Source organism: Peromyscus californicus, unplaced genomic scaffold, assembly GCF_007827085.1.
Source record: "Peromyscus californicus insignis strain IS unplaced genomic scaffold, ASM782708v3 Scaffold_11__1_contigs__length_118956290, whole genome shotgun sequence".
Classification (NCBI taxonomy): domain Eukaryota; kingdom Metazoa; phylum Chordata; class Mammalia; order Rodentia; family Cricetidae; genus Peromyscus; species Peromyscus californicus.
The window spans coordinates 116,331,025-116,347,738 of NW_026294402.1; the positions used below are offsets into that span (position 1 = coordinate 116,331,025).

Below are 16,714 nucleotides of genomic sequence, written 5' to 3' on the forward strand. Positions count from 1 at the left end.
TGTTGTTTTGTTCTGTTATGCAGGAGCGGCCGATCGTATGGCTCGGACAGTGAAAGTGACAGAAGTTACTCTCATCACCGGAGCCCCAGTGAGAGCAGCAGATACAGCTGAGGGATCTTTGTACACAGACTGTATCTTAACTGTAAATAATTGGTAACTTAAAGCTTAAGAAACTGGACGGCAGTCTGTTGTATTTCAGTATTAGAACTCAGATCCAACCGTGGATAGTTCCTGTCACTTCAAGTACAAGTGTCAACTAGAAATATTTTTATGCCCCACTTTACAATAGACAACTATGGAATTTTCATTTTCTTGAATCAAGAAATGGTGAAACTGATGTATGATTTGCAGTGTTTAGATAGAGTGTTTCTGTAGCTCACATAGTCCATAGAATTCAGGTTTGTCAACAGTGTTTTCAGGTTTTAGCATCCATGCTGCCAAACAGGATTGTGGAGAGCTGTCACAAGCTACATGTCCCCACATCCCTGTGCTGGTTATAGTCTTGTGTGTGTTGTCAAACTAGGCCATCCACATCCATACTGACTGGCCAGGTGTGCAGGATGGTGGCGCATGCCGCCCTGCTTGCCTTTCCACAGAGACTGCCAGCAGCTCAGATGGTAATTGTGTTGCTATTCCAGCTCTCGCTTTGGTGCTTGGTGCCTTTGGTTCTCTTATACCTTACTTCATATACATGTCCTGATGCCAGAAGATAGAATCATGGCTTTTTTTTTCTTTCTTTTTTCTCTTTTTTTTAATTCACTGGCACCAAAAATTATTTCTTTTGAGCTGGGTTCACTATGAGTGTAGGCTTCTTCCAAACGGATATGTGGTGCAGGTGTCTTGGAACAGAGCCTGCAAGGTTGGCCATCTTGTTTTGCACATGTGTGCTGGAAGAGCCAACTGAAGAGTGGACTTCAGAAGCAACTCCACTGTCTTTAATTAACACATCCCAGAGACACTTCGGCAAAGCTCTACTCTCACACTGTGGCAGCAGCCAGCCTCTTCTCTGTGTTGAGAACCTCTACTGGCTCCGTGAAGCCCTGCCTGACCGGAGACAGCCCAGGACAAGAGTTGGGGGCAGAAGGAACACAGGCTGCTGCACAGAAAGATGTTCTTGTGGCTTTGCGTGGTTCCTCCAAAAACAACCTGTAAAAATCAGTTTGGGTTTGTTTCTTTGTTTCACTCTTTAGTTTGCATTCTTTCCCCAAGTGTACTTAATCACCTTAGTGCCGGTTTAATCCTGTTCACAGAAAGAATTTCTGTATACAGTGTCAAAGTCTATACCATCCAATCCCAGGCCCTGCTGCTGGTGTATTTGGGAAGAGGAAAAGCCTTTAGCTGCTAGAGGACCTTACAGCCCTGGCCCGATGGAGGGAGGCACTGATGTATGAAAATGGTCTTCCAGGGCCATGTGGCTCAGTGTAGCATGTGCTTAGCATGTAAGGATGCTCTTGTACCCCAAAAATAATGCTGTCACCCTTATGAGGTACATAAGTAGCATTTTGGTGGCCAGCCATTGTTCAGCATACCAGTAAATATAAGTTCATTAGAAAACAGGATAACATCAGAAGTCATTGCTTGGCTGGTGAAGATTAAACCTGTGGTTTATAGTGGGTTTTTTTCCTAAAAGTTTCCTACAAAGAAGGATGTTTGAATCTACTAGTTGGTGAGAAGAATGCAGGCAGAGCCCAAATAAACTGCCAAATGGAATTAGTAAGGAAAAGTCACTATTGGGCAATGTATTGTTGTTTTGTAGCTGTGTAACAAATTATCCCAAATTTCTCAGCCTAAAACAGTGCCCATGTGTCACTGACTATCAGTTTTGTAACTCATGGCCAGGCTTAGTGGGGTTGACTGCTCAGGGTCTCAGGGCTGTGACTAAGGGCTGGAAGGACACATTCCTCATGAAGACTCTGAGAAGGAGTGACTTTCTTGCAGACTGTCAGCTGGGGCCTCTCTGGGCTCCTTTGAGGGTGCCCACATCCCTGCCCCAGGCCTAGCCATCTTCAACCAACAGGGATCCTTTGAGCCTTCATCTTCCTTCAAAGCCTCTGCCTTCCTCCTGTTTTAAGGGTTCATGTGACTAGATCAAACTAGAACAGAGATAAATATCTGAAGTCCAGTGGCCAGAGGAGTTACAGGCATTGGCAGGTTCCGGGGTTTGGCATAGGAAGAGGCAGGGCGTGCCACCTCCTGCCACCATGGACAGGGCCTGACCTGTCAGCCTGGCTGTTCATACTCAAGTGAACGACAGAAATGGCTTTCTTTCCTAACCAGGATCATTCTGTATTTTGAAGTTATTTTTTTAATAAAATTGAATTACGTTGTGTAATGTGCTTAATAGAAAATGCTTTATTGGACAGTTTTGTAACATCCTGTTTACTGCAAATGGCATAGTTGATATTGTCACAAATGTAGAAAATACTTTTGTACATACTAGCAGTGTCTAATTTGTATATACATCAATTAAATTTCCCTACAACTTGAAAAGGGTCTTGTAGAAATGAAAATACATGCGAACTTTGAGTCTGTGCTGACTGGTCTTTGCTTGCTCAGACTCCATAGTCACTTTCCGATACAGCAGGTGAAGAGACTTGTCCATGGCAGGTTAGTGGTGCAGGAGTGGAGCCAGGGAAACCCTGGCAGACAGAAACAGTGCCCTCTCAGGTGGGGTGCAGCACCAGCCTCCATGATTCTCTGCCTAGGAGCAAGTCACCTGACTGCAGTGCCCATCGTCATCCACCCCCTCTGGGAGACCACAGTGACGTTTGAACATAAAGGTGAGGATCTGCCAGGCAAGTAAGTGAGCCCTGGAACCTGACTTCTTGTTTGCAGATACTCAGTTTTCTAAATAGTTGTCTTTCCAAGTTAGGAAATTGCAAATTGTCAAATCTGGGTGCTTTCCTTTAAAATTTAAAGAAAGTGCCACGTGTGGTGGTACACATCTTAAACCCCAGTATTTAGAGCCAGGCAGATCTCTGTGAGTTCAAGGCCAGCCAGGGCTGAATAGTAAGACTCAATAGCCGGGCGGCGGCAGTGGTGGCGCATGCCTTTAATCCCAGCACTCGAGAAGCAGAGCCAGACGGATCTCTGTGAGTTCGAGGCCAGCCTGGTCTCCAAAGCAAGTTCCAGGAAAGGTGCAAAGCTACACAGAGAAACCCTGGCGGGGGGCGGGGAGTAAGACTGTCTCAGAAAATACATTAAGTAAAATTTAAAATTAGCTGGGTTTGGCCTCACAAACTTATATAATCCAAGCACCTGGAAGATGGAGACAGGAGGATCCATTAGTGGAAGGCCAACCTAGGCTACATGAGACCCTGTTCCACACCCTCAAAAGGTAGCGGGAGAGTATTAGGGAAGTCCCTTGTGGTCTTTACATAGTTCTAAGAACTTTATTCTCATCTGGTAAGAACCTGCGTGGTGAGCTGGGCAGTACTGGGACATTGCCAGAGGCTTTGGTCTCAACTTGCTGAATTAGCCAGGCATTGGGCCCCCAATGTCCTTGTGAGGGGTGTGTAGCAGCTGGGGTGTGGGAACTGGATGGGGCTCAGTGGTTAAGAGCACTGGCTGCGCTTCCAGAGGATCCAGTTCAATTCCCAGCACCCACGTGGCAGCTAACAACTGTCTACTAACCCCAAGATCTGACACCCTCACATAGACATATATGTAGGTAAAACACCCATAAATTTTAATCTTAACAAGTTGGGACAGGTCAGAATGTTTTGGCTGAGACAGATTATTGGTTGCTGCAGTCCTTCAGGAACCTGGAGGTGAGGGAGAGCTCAGCACCCTGGAATCACCCACAGACTGCATTCTTCTGAGGCCTGGGCCACCCTTGCCATGGCTGCTTCCTCCCTGTCTTAGAACCGCTCCGTATTAAACACCACACCCCACGCATGCATTAAGACCCAACTCCACAGCCTGGGCTAAGGAGCTTTGAGGACACCAAGGCAAAAAGTGGAAAGGGCCAGGACTGTGCCTGTGTCCACTGAGCCCTGGCCCTTGATCTCTGCTGCCCACGTGAGAGCGACAGATTCTGAGAACCATTGTTTCCCAGTAGTTGAACCCAGAGGATGCATGTGACTGGGCAAGCAGGTGTCAATAGGTGGTTCAACCCTTCTGCACTGGTCTAGAAAGGAGTCTGCCTCCTTGCAGGCCATGTCCAGGGAGCACTTAGGGCTCAGGACCTGCAGGACCTATACTACAGACTGTGAGGGCCTCTGTGAGCAGCTGTGATGAACAGCCCTTGACATGGCTGTTGTAACTGGGGGTGGGGGCTTTTGCAAGACACTAGCCTCCCAGGGTTGTGCAGGACTAAGGTCTCTAGCAGCTTTCTAGAAGCTACCAGGGAGGCTCTCTAAGGCCCTGGAGTTGGTGTGGGAAAGGGAACCTGCTGGTTTGCATTAGGCTCCCACACTGGTGCAGCTGTGGCCCATTAGTGCTGGGCTCAGCAGCCAGAACCAGGCAGATGGAGGAGGCCCCATACCGTACCACCAGGCCGCTGTCGCCCTCCCTCCAGCCCGCACCACCCCAGGTACTACCTAACCTGCATTTCCATGCTACCTGGTTTGCTGGTTTGCTCAGCTTTCCCAGCCAAGCGCAGGGAACCCCGAGCAGGTTGGGGCTGTCTCTGCTCTCGGAAGTGAAGTGGAGTCACCCCGCTTCAGAGGTCACGGGCCTCTATCCTGAGTGCTTCGGCCCTACTCACCAGTGGAGCTTGAGGTTGTGGTCTAGGATCTCTCTGCTCCCACCTTGCCCTCCAGGAGGTGGAGTGCCCCAGTCAGTCCCTTTCTCAGGCCTCACTCCATCCAGGCCTCCCCTCCAGCTGGACACTTGCACTCAACAGGAATCTTGGCTGTATCCCACCCCCGACCACTCAATTCTGTAGCCAACAAACACAAGGGACCTCCTGGCCTTTGCAGGTGTTGCCAGTGATAAGGCCAGTGTGTCCTGGAGCCTTGGGTCAGAGCTCAGGCTCTTGCTCTGGGAACTCAAGTAGGACAGCTGGGGGATGGGGGTGGGTCACCCTTTACTTTAGCCAAGGGCATCCCCCAAAGGGCCAGCGTTCTGCCTGTGGCTAAGCTGGCCACTCTGCCCAGCTTCCAGCCTCCTGGCACAGGGTTCTGTTTGCATGTCTAGTTTTCCTGTGGGACTCTGTCCTTGTCCACTCAGTGGGTAGACAGCCCTGCCCTCCCCACCTCCCAGGTCAGTGTAGCCAACCAGTCAGAAGAAGAAACGGTGGCTGGAAGTGACAGGAGGCATCCCGGTAACCGGCAGTTCCACAGCTTTAGCCTAGAACCCGGGAGCTCAGTCAGGCATCTGTGCCGCCTTGCAGATTCAGGGCTGCAAGCAGCTTGCTCCCCCAGCTACAGGGCATGTCCTGCTCAGATGGAGGAAGGGGCCTTCCTCTGTCTCCACCTCTTTTCATCCCACCTGACTCTGCTTCCCTGGCTCAGGGGTAGCCAGCCCAGTGCGGGAGATCCTTGCATTCTTAGGGGGCAGACCCTCAGCTATTTGATGGCACCTGTCTGGCTCTAGAGGTAGAGCCACAGCCCCTGCGCACCGTGAGGAAGGCGTATACCCAGGGAGACTGTTGTGGCTGGAGTGGAGTGGTCAGGCCGGAGCAGTGCTGGGAGTGACTAGGCTGAACAGCGGTCGCTGGGTAGGGGTGCGGGGCGTCCGAAGGAGAGACCACGGTGGTAGCCCGTGGTCCCGCCCTGCCGCCGCTCAGCCTGGCAGCGTTCCTTCGCAGCCGCCTGCCAGCACAGCCAGCCCCCTGCCCCCACGGAGCCGGTGCCAGAGCAGCATTCCGCAAGCCGGGCTGCATCTCCCCAGTGGAGGCTGCGCCGAGAGGCCACTCGGCCGGGCCTGGGCCTCTGGGCCCCCACCCGGCTGTCCCGAGTGGGCTTCCCTCGCTGCGGCTGCGGAGGTGGCTCAGAGGCCCTACGCAGCCAAAGGCCATCAGGTAGGTCCCAGAGGCGCAGAGCAAAACGTATGGGAGGCCGGAGCAGCTGGGGACCCCAGACTCACCCCCAAGTCGGAGCAGCCGGGACCACAGGGGGCGGGTGGTGAGCGTGGCTGGGGTGCGGAGCTCGGGCCCTCAGCGTCTCCCGGCTCCAGGGAGCAGGTGGGTCGGGGGCCGGCGCGCCCAGCTCGGTGACCTCACGCCTACCCTGGCCCCGCCCCCGTGGAGCAGCGGGAGGACACACGGGTTAGACTCCGGACGAACTTCCCCGCAGAGAGGGGCTCAGCGCGGGAGGGTGGGGTCGCGCGGTTCAAACGCTCCCACGTCAGCTGCCGGCCCGGCCCGGGGACCCCGAGGCTCTCTGCAGGGCAGCCGCATCGGGACGGCGCGCACACCGCGCATCCGCGCCCCTCGCCCGCACGCAGGGCGGCCTGGCCCTTTAAGCGTCCAGACGGCGGCCCCAGCTGACGCGCGGGCTCCAATCGGCGCCCCGCGCCCCCCGCCCGCCGCGCCCGAGGCTCCCGGGCCGCAGCTGCTCGGCCGGGACTCGCCGCGGCCCTGCGCCTCCGCCCGCCCGCCCGCCCGCCCGGCCGCGCCCCCGGGGCCATGGTCGCGGGGGCGGCCCCCAGCGCGGCGCTTCATGGGGCGGCCCGGCCCCGGCCGCCGGGGGCAGCGCGATCCTGCGGGGCCCTGTGAGCTCCCAGCGCCGCGGCACCATGGTACGCAGGGCCCTGCCTGTCCCCCCGCTTATCCGCCCACCTGCGAGCGCCGCCTTTCGGAGCTCACGGTCCCGCGGGACCCGGTACAGGGGCTGGAGCGACCTGGCCCCTCCCCCGGGGGTCCTCGACCCTATCGGCTGGGTGTCCGCAGGCCCGGAGTGCGGCGCGGTGGCGCGGTGGCGCGGCTAGGGGTGAAATTCCTGGGGTGGGGGTGCAGGCGCGAAAGGCCGAGGTCTTGCAGCACGCGGGCGGAGGGGGGCGCTTCTCTGCGCCCGGACGGCGCCGCCCCGGGGCTGGTAATGGGGGGGAAAGAGGAGTCGGATTCCCGCCCAGGCCTTGGGCCACGTGGGCGCCGCAGCCGCCCTGCCGGAGATTGGGACGGCTCGCACCAAGGGCGGGGGGCGCCCACAGCTGGAGTGGAAATTCCTGTGTGACCTTGGGCCGGTCCCCTGCTGTCTCTGAGCCAGGCCATTCCAAAGAAGGCATCCAGAAGTCACGAGCCCGTACCCCTGCTCGGCTTGGGCTCTCCCAAGCTGCCCAGGGCGGACCGATGGCTTGACTCTCCCCAGGTTTCCCCAGATGGCCCTTAGGAGTCAAAAGCTCGGTGGCCTCTGCAGGTGTCCCCTGGGGGGAGGGCTGCTGCTGGAGCCGGCATAACCAGGTGGAGAGAGGCCTCCTCAGCTTCAGGGAGCCAAGCATCTGGCCAGAGACCCACAGCTGGTGGGCACTGATGGGGAGGGGCTCGGCCCACAGCTGGGCCCTGCCGCTTGGCGGCTGTGTTAGGCTAGGGAGTGGATTTAGAAACACATGGGTTCCTGCCAGGCTCAGGTGGCCCTTTCCAAGCAGGTGGGCCCTGGCGGGGTGGTGGTGGGGAAGGAAGGGTGTAAAGGAAGAAGAGGGGGGGCCCCAGGCGTGGGGTGTGTGGTATGCAGGTCTCTCCCTGCCACCGTCCATCCCCTCAGTAGTGCGGACCCTGGTCACCTGCAGGCGCAGTGACTGCGGAGGATGTGTGTGGTGACCATGTTTGGATACTTGGATGTTTCCAGACCCCACACCTCCACCCCACCTCACTTTCAGAGCTCACTAAACCATCCAGCCACTTGGAGTGTCCCAGCCAGAAGGAAGGGGTACCCAAGCAGGGCAGGATGGCCACAGCTCCAGAGCACAATGCCTCTCTGGGCCTCAGTTTCTCCATCTGTGCTGCAGGAATTGGTCCCAGAGGATGAATCAGAGTGAGTCAGAGGAGAGGGACGGGCGGGGCTCCATGCCACGTCCCAGCCCGATGGGCCAGCAGTTCTGGGGTAGTCAAACATGGGTGGCTCTTGGGTGGCGGAGGGGACTCAAGGGAGGTGATGTCTGCTGTTGGTGGAGCTGAGGGCAAAGAGTAGGTATGCCCTAGGCTGCTCTCTGGAAGGGCAAAGGCTCATAGCTCCCCGGGGTTCACCTGCATCGGAAACACAGCTTCTCCCTTAGATGGCTGACAGGAGAAGACTCGACTCACGGGGCAGCTTCACCCTTGGACCTCTGAGGAAGAGGTGGTGGGCTTATGTCCCCCAGTGGAGCAGATCGGCATGGGAAGCTTTTATCTTGCCAGGCAGAGCCTGAGAAGCAGCCAGTGCTGGCCTGTGTGGGGCTGGACTGGCCAGGGTCGGCCGAGCCCCAGGCACCCAACTTCTGGGAGTTCTCTGGCAGTCTGGTCTAGTGGTCTCTGAGGTCCCTAGGGCTCTCCAGGAGGTGTGGCCTCCAAGACAGGGCCATCTTGGAGCTTGTAGGCCTGCGCATCACTCCAGCTACACTGAAGTCTCCTGTTGGGAGCGTGGTAAACGGAGAACACAGCCCGTCCTCCCCCGAGGGCCCTAGGTCCTAGGAGCTGCTGTGGCCAGGCCTGGGAGGTATGGTGGACCAGGCCTGGACGTTTTTTAGCCTGTTGTCTTTACTGTCCACCATCGAAGTGATCCCCAGATGTAGCCTGGGTGCTGTAGCAGACGCTGGGTCTTCTGCTTCCCAGCTGCTCACCATTGGGCAAGCTCTTTTCTGTCGGTGTGGTGGGACGGTCAGGATGCACAGAGGAACAGAGAGGAACAGATGGAAACCCAGTAGGGGCACAATGAGTAAGGATCCTGGGGTGACCCCTCGTCCTGCTATGCTTGGGCTTCTCAGAAAGCTCCACATCCCAAGGAGCTCCAGGTTCCCCACCTATCTGGACAAGTGGTTCACACGGCCCCTGTCCCCTCCCTTCTCTGTGTGACCACCCTATGTGTGCACAGAAGAGCTCCGGAAGGAGGCCTGGAATGGCCACCTGGGCACAGGTCCCAGGACACTAGCCCTAGAAGCAGCTGTTCTGCCATGTATCCCCCCACACTGTGGGAGTGCAGTGGCTGGTCCTCACCTTCCTGTGTCCTGGCCCCACAGTTGCTGGTTGAGAAGACTACAGACTCCCCGGCGGCAGAGTTCTCGCTGGTGGAGGACGTGGCCCTGCACTTCGCCTGCTTGATGGGCCGCCTGAACGAGCAGCGCCTCTTCCAGCCGGACCTGTGTGACGTGGACCTCGTGCTGGTGCCCCAGCGCAGCGTGTTCCCCGCACACAAGGGCGTGCTGGCCGCCTACAGCCAGTTCTTCCACTCGCTGTTCACACAGAACAAGCAGCTGCAGCGGGTGGAGCTGTCCCTTGAGGCGCTGGCACCCAGTGGTCTGCAGCAGATCCTGAACTTCATATACACGTCCAAGCTGCTGGTGAACGCAGCCAACGTGCACGAGGTGCTCAGCGCGGCCTCGCTGCTGCAGATGGCTGACATCGCTGCCTCCTGCCAGGAGCTGCTGGACGCTCGGTCCCTGGCGCCCTCGGGCCCCGTGGCCCTGGCACAGCCGGCTACCAGCTGTGCCCCGGTGCCTCCACCACCCTACTACTGTGACATCAAGCAGGAGGCAGACACCCCAGGCATACCCAAGATCTATGCCCGAGAGGGCCCTGACCCCTACTCTGTGCGTGTGGAGGATGGGGCAGGGACAGCCGGGGACTCTGCTGCGCCTGGCCTGGCACAGCCACTCTTCCTCAAGGAGGAAAAGGAAGGGGCACCTGAGGAGGCCGGGGCACCTGAGGAGGCCGAGGCCCCTAGTAGCCTGTGCAAGCTAGAAAGTGGAGAGGGGCTGGAGCCAGAATTGGGTGCCTCGGGCACCTATGGGCGCCAGGAGCAGTCCCAAATCATTGTGGAAGTAAACCTCAATAACCAAACGCTGCATGTGTCCACTGGGCCTGAGGACAAGCCAGGCTCTGGGGCCACTGTGGTGCTGGGCCAGGAGGATGGGATGCAGGAACACTTAGAAGAAGAGGGGGAGGAAGGGGGAGGGAGTGGAGGGGGGGAGGAGGAGGAGGAGGAGGAGGAGGAGGAAGAGGAGGAGGAAGGGCCCAGTGAGCAGGAAGATGATGAAGATGAAGAGGATGGGCCCAGTGAGCAGGATGCAGAGAGTTCAGAGGAGGAGGGGGAGGCTGAGGGCAGGCAGGACCCTGTGGGCCCTGCAGGGTGTCAGGGCAGCCAGGTGGACCCCCCACTGCACGGCCGAATGTCCACACGGTCCCGGGGACAAAGCGCTCAGCGCCGAGCCACCCCTGAGCCAGAGGAGGCCGGGCGTAGAGGTGGGAAGAGGCCCAAGGCCTCTGGAGCTGTCCCTGCAGCCCAGGCAGCGGATGGGCTGGGGGCCAAGGTGAAGCTGGAAGAGAAACAGCAGCATCCATGCCAGAAGTGCCCTCGGGTCTTCAACAACCGCTGGTACCTGGAGAAGCATATGAACGTGACCCACAGCCGCATGCAGATCTGTGGCCAGTGCGGGAAGCGTTTCCTGTTGGAGAGTGAGCTGCAGCTACATCGGCAGACAGACTGCGAGCGCAACATCCAGGTGAGACATGCTGCCCAGGTAGTCCCCAGACTGGCTCGAGGAGGAGGAGGAGGAGGCAGGTGGAGCTGGGCTCTGTTCTGGCCCGCAGAGTCATGAACAGGACTGGGACAGCACCCGAGGGACAAGGCAGCAAGGGTATGTGTGGGGAAGAGTGGAGAATTATCTGGATGCATGTGATCAGGGGAAAGTAGGAGCTGAGGAGGAGTGTGTCTTCTAACAAATCTCTAAGGCCCAGAGCTGCCTGTGCGGCTACATAGGTTGTCCACTACACAAAGTGTGCACAAAAGGGAAGGGGCACGCCTGGAGAGGGCACCACCCTTCACTGCCACATTCACCTCTGCAGGCGCCAGGCACCTGGAGAAGAAAGACTGGATGAGGAACTTGGAAAGAACTCGTGTGTGTGTGTGTGTGTGTGTGTGTGTGTGTGTGTGTGTGTGTGTGTGTGTTTTAGGGGGGCGGTGCTGGGATGGCTGCCAGGCTTGGGCCAGTCTGTATCTGTCTGAGCACACCCCCACATGTGCATGCATACACACATGAGCCTGGCCCAGGACAAAGAAAAAACAATGGCCACAGGTAGGCGGGTGTTAATTACCTGCACTAATTGCTAATTGTGATGCCAGTGGGGAAGGTGTGACCTGGTGACCTGCCCATCCCCCACTCTGTGCACCTGTTTCCTGCCCCTGGGCTGTTTCTCAGCTATTCCTGCTGCACCTTAAGCCTTTGCTCCTTCCCGCCAAGCCCATGGCCTCTTGCCTCTGGGGCTCCTGCTGGGATGAGCAGCACAAGGGTCCAGGAGAGCCCCTCTCAGTCCACCCACCCTCCACTGCCTGAGGAAGTCCTAGTACCCTCTGCGGCCCGTAGAGCCCCCACTGACGAGAACCTGAAAGGCCCCTCCACCAACCAGCGCAGCTGCCCTACCTGACATGGTCTACAGCCTCTTGCCTAAGAGGGGGTCCTGGAAGTGGTACCCCAGCAGCCATGTGGGTAGGTATGGGAGGAGTCAACCCAGCTTCGGAACATCAGACCCAGCCATCTCACCAGCACTCTTTGGATGGGGAAACTGAGGCCCTGTAGAGGTGGAAGCTAGTCCCAGGCCACACCCAAAGCTCTCTTCCTTTTCCCATAGTGTGTAACCTGCGGCAAAGCCTTCAAGAAGCTCTGGTCCCTGCATGAGCACAACAAGATAGTGCATGGCTACGCAGAGAAGAAATTCTCCTGTGAGATCTGCGAGAAGAAGTTTTACACCATGGCACATGTGCGCAAGCACATGGTTGGTGAGTCCCTGCCAGTGCAGGTGTGGGCAGAGGATGGGCCGGCTGCTGGCTGTGTCAGAACTGCATCCGGGTGACGGGAGGGTGTGGTGGTATTGTGAGGGGATGGGGAAGCAGCGCACAGATAGGCAGTTTGCCCAGCACGTCAGGATGCCCGAGCGAGCTGGCACACTGCTGGCCAGGCTGTGGTCCTGGCACGGGGTTCTGTCCACCCAGGGAAAAGAACGGCTTTTCCTGAATTACACAGTTCCCCGTGGGCCGGCACAGTCCTGTCTCGGTGTGGCAGGCACTAGCCTCTCATGCTTTCTCACGTTTTGGCCCTTCACAGGGCTTCAGGCTCCTTTTGTGTTCAACCTCCCCCAGGGCTCACACCTGGACACAGTAAGGAGGCCTCCCCAAGTGTGATAGCCACCCCATGCTCAGGCGAGGCTGCACACCTTCCAGGTGGACCTGACTGAGCGTCTGGAGTTCCCTGTGGTTACCTTTTCTCAACTGGGCTCCAAGCACTAGGAAGGATTGATCAAATAGACAATGGCCTGGCAGACATTTCTTCACTGGACAGTGTAAACTGGATGGGACTGGGACCCTGGGGTCTAGGTCTTGGCCAGGAGCAGGCTGGGTAACAGGTTGGTGATCTCTGAGCAGGGAGGGCTGTCTCCAGATGTTTTCTTCATTGGCCTTCTGTGTCACTGGTCCCAAGGATGAGGCCTTCACCCTGGGTATGCCATTGAGTTCAGTACCACCCCCAGGAAACTGTGGGGTGCAGGGCTACCAGAAGGCAGGTCTGGAAGTGGGGGTTCAGGTAGGTACCCTGGAGAAGTGACTGCTGGCACCCACCTGCAGCCCACACCAAGGACATGCCCTTCACCTGTGAGACCTGTGGGAAGTCCTTCAAGCGCAGCATGTCGCTCAAGGTGCACTCGCTGCAGCACTCGGGAGAGAAGCCGTTCCGCTGTGAGGTGAGCTCTGCTTCCTGCTGACTGCGGGGTCCCCCTGGTGGTCCCACCTCCACCCACCCCCATCTTCAGGGATAGGGAGGTCAGAGGGAGCAGCAGGTCTGGATTGGTGGCACCTGCCTGTAATCCCAGCACTGGAGAGGCGGAGGCTGCATGAGCAGGTGTTCAAGATCAGCCTCCGTCATACAATGAGTTGGGGTGGGGGTGCATGAACCAGCCAACCAAAGGGCAGGCTGGGGAAACAGCCGGGCAGGAAAATGCTTGCTTTGGAGGCCTGAGAACCTGAGCTCCAATCCAGGTATTTGTTTTTGTTTTTGTTTCATTATTATTATTAAATTAAAGCTGGGCATGGAGGAGCATGCTTATAATCCAGTGCTGGGGAGGCAGAGACAAGTGGGTGCCTGGAGCTCACTGGCCAGTCAGCACAGCCGGAACAAAGTCTAGGCCAGAGAGAGACCCTTTCAAAAACAACTAGGGTGGAGGATGCCTGAGGAAACACCAGAGGTTGACCACAGGGGAGCATCGATCTGTGGACACACATGCACATGAGTTTCAGGTTGGGTGAGGCAGGATGAGGATGTCTGCAGCTCTTCTCTTACCCACAGAACTGCAATGAACGCTTCCAGTACAAGTACCAGCTGCGGTCACACATGAGCATCCACATTGGCCACAAGCAGTTCATGTGCCAGTGGTGTGGCAAGGACTTCAACATGAAGCAGTACTTCGATGAGCATATGAAGACCCACACAGGTGCGCGCCCTCCACCCGGGGCTCAGTTCACTTCTGGGCCCCCTTGTCCCTGAGTTGGGTAGGGTGGGATGGGGTAGGGTGGGATCTAGGGCTGGCCATAACACCCCTGCCACTCCTCCAATTTCAGGGGAGAAGCCATATATCTGTGAGATCTGTGGCAAGAGTTTCACCAGCCGCCCCAACATGAAGCGGCACCGACGCACACACACAGGAGAGAAGCCCTACCCGTGTGATGTGTGTGGCCAACGCTTCCGCTTCTCTAACATGCTGAAGGCACACAAGGAGAAATGCTTCCGTGTCAGCCACCCGCTGCCCAGCGACCCTGCCACCCTACCCACCCCACACCTGCAGCCCACAGCCCCACTCTTCCCCACTGCAGCTCCCAGGCTGGACACCAACTGATGCCCAGCACAGGCCCTCCTGGCCAGGGACAGCAGAAACACAGGCTGGGGGCTGTGCTGCAGCTGGGTGCCCCTGGCACTGGGTCCTGGTGCATGCTGGGAGCTCCCTTCTGCAGCTCCTTGCAGGTTTTGCTCCTTACTTTTGGGAGTAAGGGAACACAGAAGGACTGGTTGGCTACACCCCTCCAGGTGAGGGATGCTGGAGGCAACAGATACAGGGCAGGGGGGACTCTGGGCTGCAGACATGGCCATGAGCCAGGCAGGGCCTGGGTCAGCCTCACCTGCTCATCCCAGCTTCCCTGTTCCCCTAACTTACTCCCTAGGATGGGAAGGTTTGGGGAGAATTCGGGTACACCCCTGTTGAAGGAGTTGTAGACCCGCCCCCCAGCAGGCCTATGCCCAGGGAGGCATGGCAGGGTAGGGGAATGGTAGGGTGTGAGGGCTGCAGACCCCCTCTGTGTGATGTAGAGTGGGGCGGGAGGGGCTGGCCCCCATGGGTTTCTTTTCCTATTCACATCCCTGCCAGGCAGGTTCAGGGATCCTCAGCCTGCGCAGGACTTTTAAAGAGCCCCAAATCCTGGAGAGAAATTCTCCAGGTGCTGGGGACCAAGCCTTCAGGGGGTGGAGAAGCTGACTCCTCAGCCCCAGGTCCCAGGGGTCCTGCAGGAGAATGATATCCCAGGGGTGGGTCTCACAGGAGCCTCAGGCAAGTAGTTCAGGGTTTCACGGTGCTATCTGTGGGTCAGGGACAAGGAGCTGTCCACAGGGCACCCCTGTCCCTTACCAGCCTGCCTGGCTGGCCTCCCCCACCAGGAGACACATGCATCTGTGTCTGCCCCCCAGAGGCCTACATGAGGCCTCCTCTTGTGGGGCCAGGCCACTACCCGCCTCTGGCTGGCACCTGGTCCCCTGCACTCTGCACTGCCTGGTGTGTCCGCCCAGCCAGGGGGCTCAGCCAGTGCCCAGTGCTTGCCCTCGGGAGGCAGGCACTAATAGGTGACTTCTCTGTCGTCGTTTAATGTCCTTATTCCTGCGTTTAAATGGGAGAAAGTTTCCATAAGCTATGTTTCCTATTCTGGTCTCCCACTGTTCATAAGCTTCTGTTTGTTACACTCTGCACCTTATTCCCTTCCCATCACCATCTTCCCAGCATGCCACACTGGGAAGAGGCCTGCGCCCAAGGGTCCAGGCAGAGGGTACCAAACCCCTCTGACCTCAGAGGCCCATGGAGCTGGGACAGAGGGCTGGGGACATTTTAATCATCAATAAACGAAGCACTTTATTCTGTACAGGTGTGGGCAGGCCCAAGGCGCCCTGCTGACTCGGCTGTCCTCTGGGCTAGGAAGGACTGAGTGACCAGTTTCTCTGGTGTAGGCAACCTCTCCCAACCTGCAGAGTCAGGCTCAAGCATGGCCTCAGGTCCCTCTGTCTCCACGGGGGACAGGTGGGACCCTGGCTGAGAAAGGAAGGCTTCCCATTTGGGTGCAGACTCCTGCCTCACTGCCCAAGGTTGGGCTTCCAGCTTCTCCTCTGCAGCTGTTCTTCCCCTGGTACCCTAATCGCTGGGCTTCCACAATGTCCTCAGGGACCCTTTCCCTGCCTCTTGTTTCTAACCTTTGGCCCCAGTGCCTGGCGGCTCTCCAGAGCTGGCTCACATTAAAAAAAAAAAAAAAAGAAAAAAGTTGACCACCTCATGGGGTCCCCTGCTTGTCACTTGCTGGCCCTGATGGCCTTCATGGGGCCAGGACCCTGGTCTATCTGGCCATTCTTCAGTAAGCAGCAGTCTAAAGGGTAGGGGCTGGAGATGAAACTCTGTCCCAGGAGGTGGGTTTCCCATACCCTTACATACCCCCACCCCCAGGGACCAGACGGGTTCTGGGCACTGGCTGGGATGGTTGCTATGTGGAAGGTGGGCACAGCCCCTTCTCCGAGGCCGAGGTGTGTCTGGTGCTACACACTTCACCCTGCCCACATGGAGCTCCCTTGTGCTTCTCCGTGCCAGCTTTTACACTTTATTTTAAAAAAGATGGTCAAGTTGCTGAATGTTGGCATGTGGGAACTGGAGCATGGTGGCAACTTCCCAGGCCCACCCAAGAGACTGGCCTTGGAACCCTCACCTCTGGGAAGACTTGCTGGGGTCTCTTGCCCAGCTGGACTTGGTAGGTCTAGTCCTGGGCCTGCTCCTCTGAAGTGATACAGGCTGCTCTGGTGTTGGAACAGTTGTTAGGGAGTCTCCATGGAGGCCTGGTGGGCCCTGAACCCAGGAATGACCACTTTCATATCCCCTCAGTGGTCTAGGTGGTGGCAAGAAAGCCAGACACAGGTGTGTGGAGCCTCCATGTCTGGTTGCATAGACACCCCCATGGTCCCAGGGTGGGGACAGTAGTCATTCAAGGGAGATGAGTGATGGGGAATAAACTTAGTACCGCTCCTGGCCTTCCGCCCAGCCTCTTCTTTCTATGTCCCAGAATCTCAGCACACAACCCCCATGGGCATTTAGGGCATCCATGGGGCCCACCTTTCCCCTAAAGGTTTGGTTGAGATGGGCCCCACACTGCCTCTGGGTCAGACACAGAAGGGCCTAAAAGACCCGAAGTTCTGGGATCTGCTGAAGTAACCCCAAAGCAGCATCCATGAGACTCCAGGGCCTCAGTCCTGGGGTCAGCAGGGCCTGCCCCCTCATCCCCCAGCTCAGTCCTCTGATGCTTTCAGACCCTAGGATCGCTGAGAGCCAGGGACCTCACAGGTATTTCCTGCC

General features: G+C 57.4%; 2 protein-coding genes and 1 long non-coding RNA gene across 13 annotated transcripts in view; 2 read left to right on the forward strand and 1 right to left on the reverse strand.

Moving 5' to 3' along the window:
* Nktr (natural killer cell triggering receptor) overlaps positions 1-2,526 on the forward strand; it is a 40,883-nt gene extending 38,357 nt beyond the window's left edge. For all 9 annotated transcript variants that reach the window (XM_052724861.1, XM_052724869.1, XM_052724884.1 and 6 more), the window contains one exon: positions 24-2,526. In XM_052724861.1, coding sequence (XP_052580821.1) covers positions 24-111 — 88 coding nt within the window. In that variant the 3' untranslated portion in view covers positions 112-2,526. The remainder of the gene's footprint in view (positions 1-23) is intronic.
* LOC128101641 (uncharacterized) lies at positions 2,333-6,485 on the reverse strand. The gene is made up of 2 exons (XR_008215149.1): positions 6,031-6,485; positions 2,333-2,639 (listed from the first exon to the last, which is right to left on the reverse strand). It is a non-coding gene; the product is annotated as an uncharacterized LOC128101641 (long non-coding RNA).
* On the forward strand, positions 5,522-16,396 carry Zbtb47 (zinc finger and BTB domain containing 47). Of its 3 annotated transcripts, none has more exons than XM_052724926.1 (6): positions 5,522-5,965; positions 9,097-10,578; positions 11,705-11,852; positions 12,693-12,808; positions 13,411-13,555; positions 13,683-16,396. In XM_052724926.1, exons 2-6 carry the CDS (start codon positions 9,178-9,180, stop codon positions 13,955-13,957), a joined length of 2,085 nt encoding a protein of 694 aa, XP_052580886.1. In that variant the 5' UTR covers positions 5,522-5,965; positions 9,097-9,177; the 3' UTR covers positions 13,958-16,396. The 3 variants fall into 3 exon arrangements, with proteins under 3 accessions (XP_052580886.1, XP_052580871.1, XP_052580876.1); XM_052724911.1 differs by lacking the exon at positions 5,522-5,965 and adding an exon at positions 6,561-6,684; XM_052724916.1 differs by lacking the exon at positions 5,522-5,965 and adding an exon at positions 7,799-7,916.
* Positions 16,397-16,714: the final 318 nt, after the last annotated feature.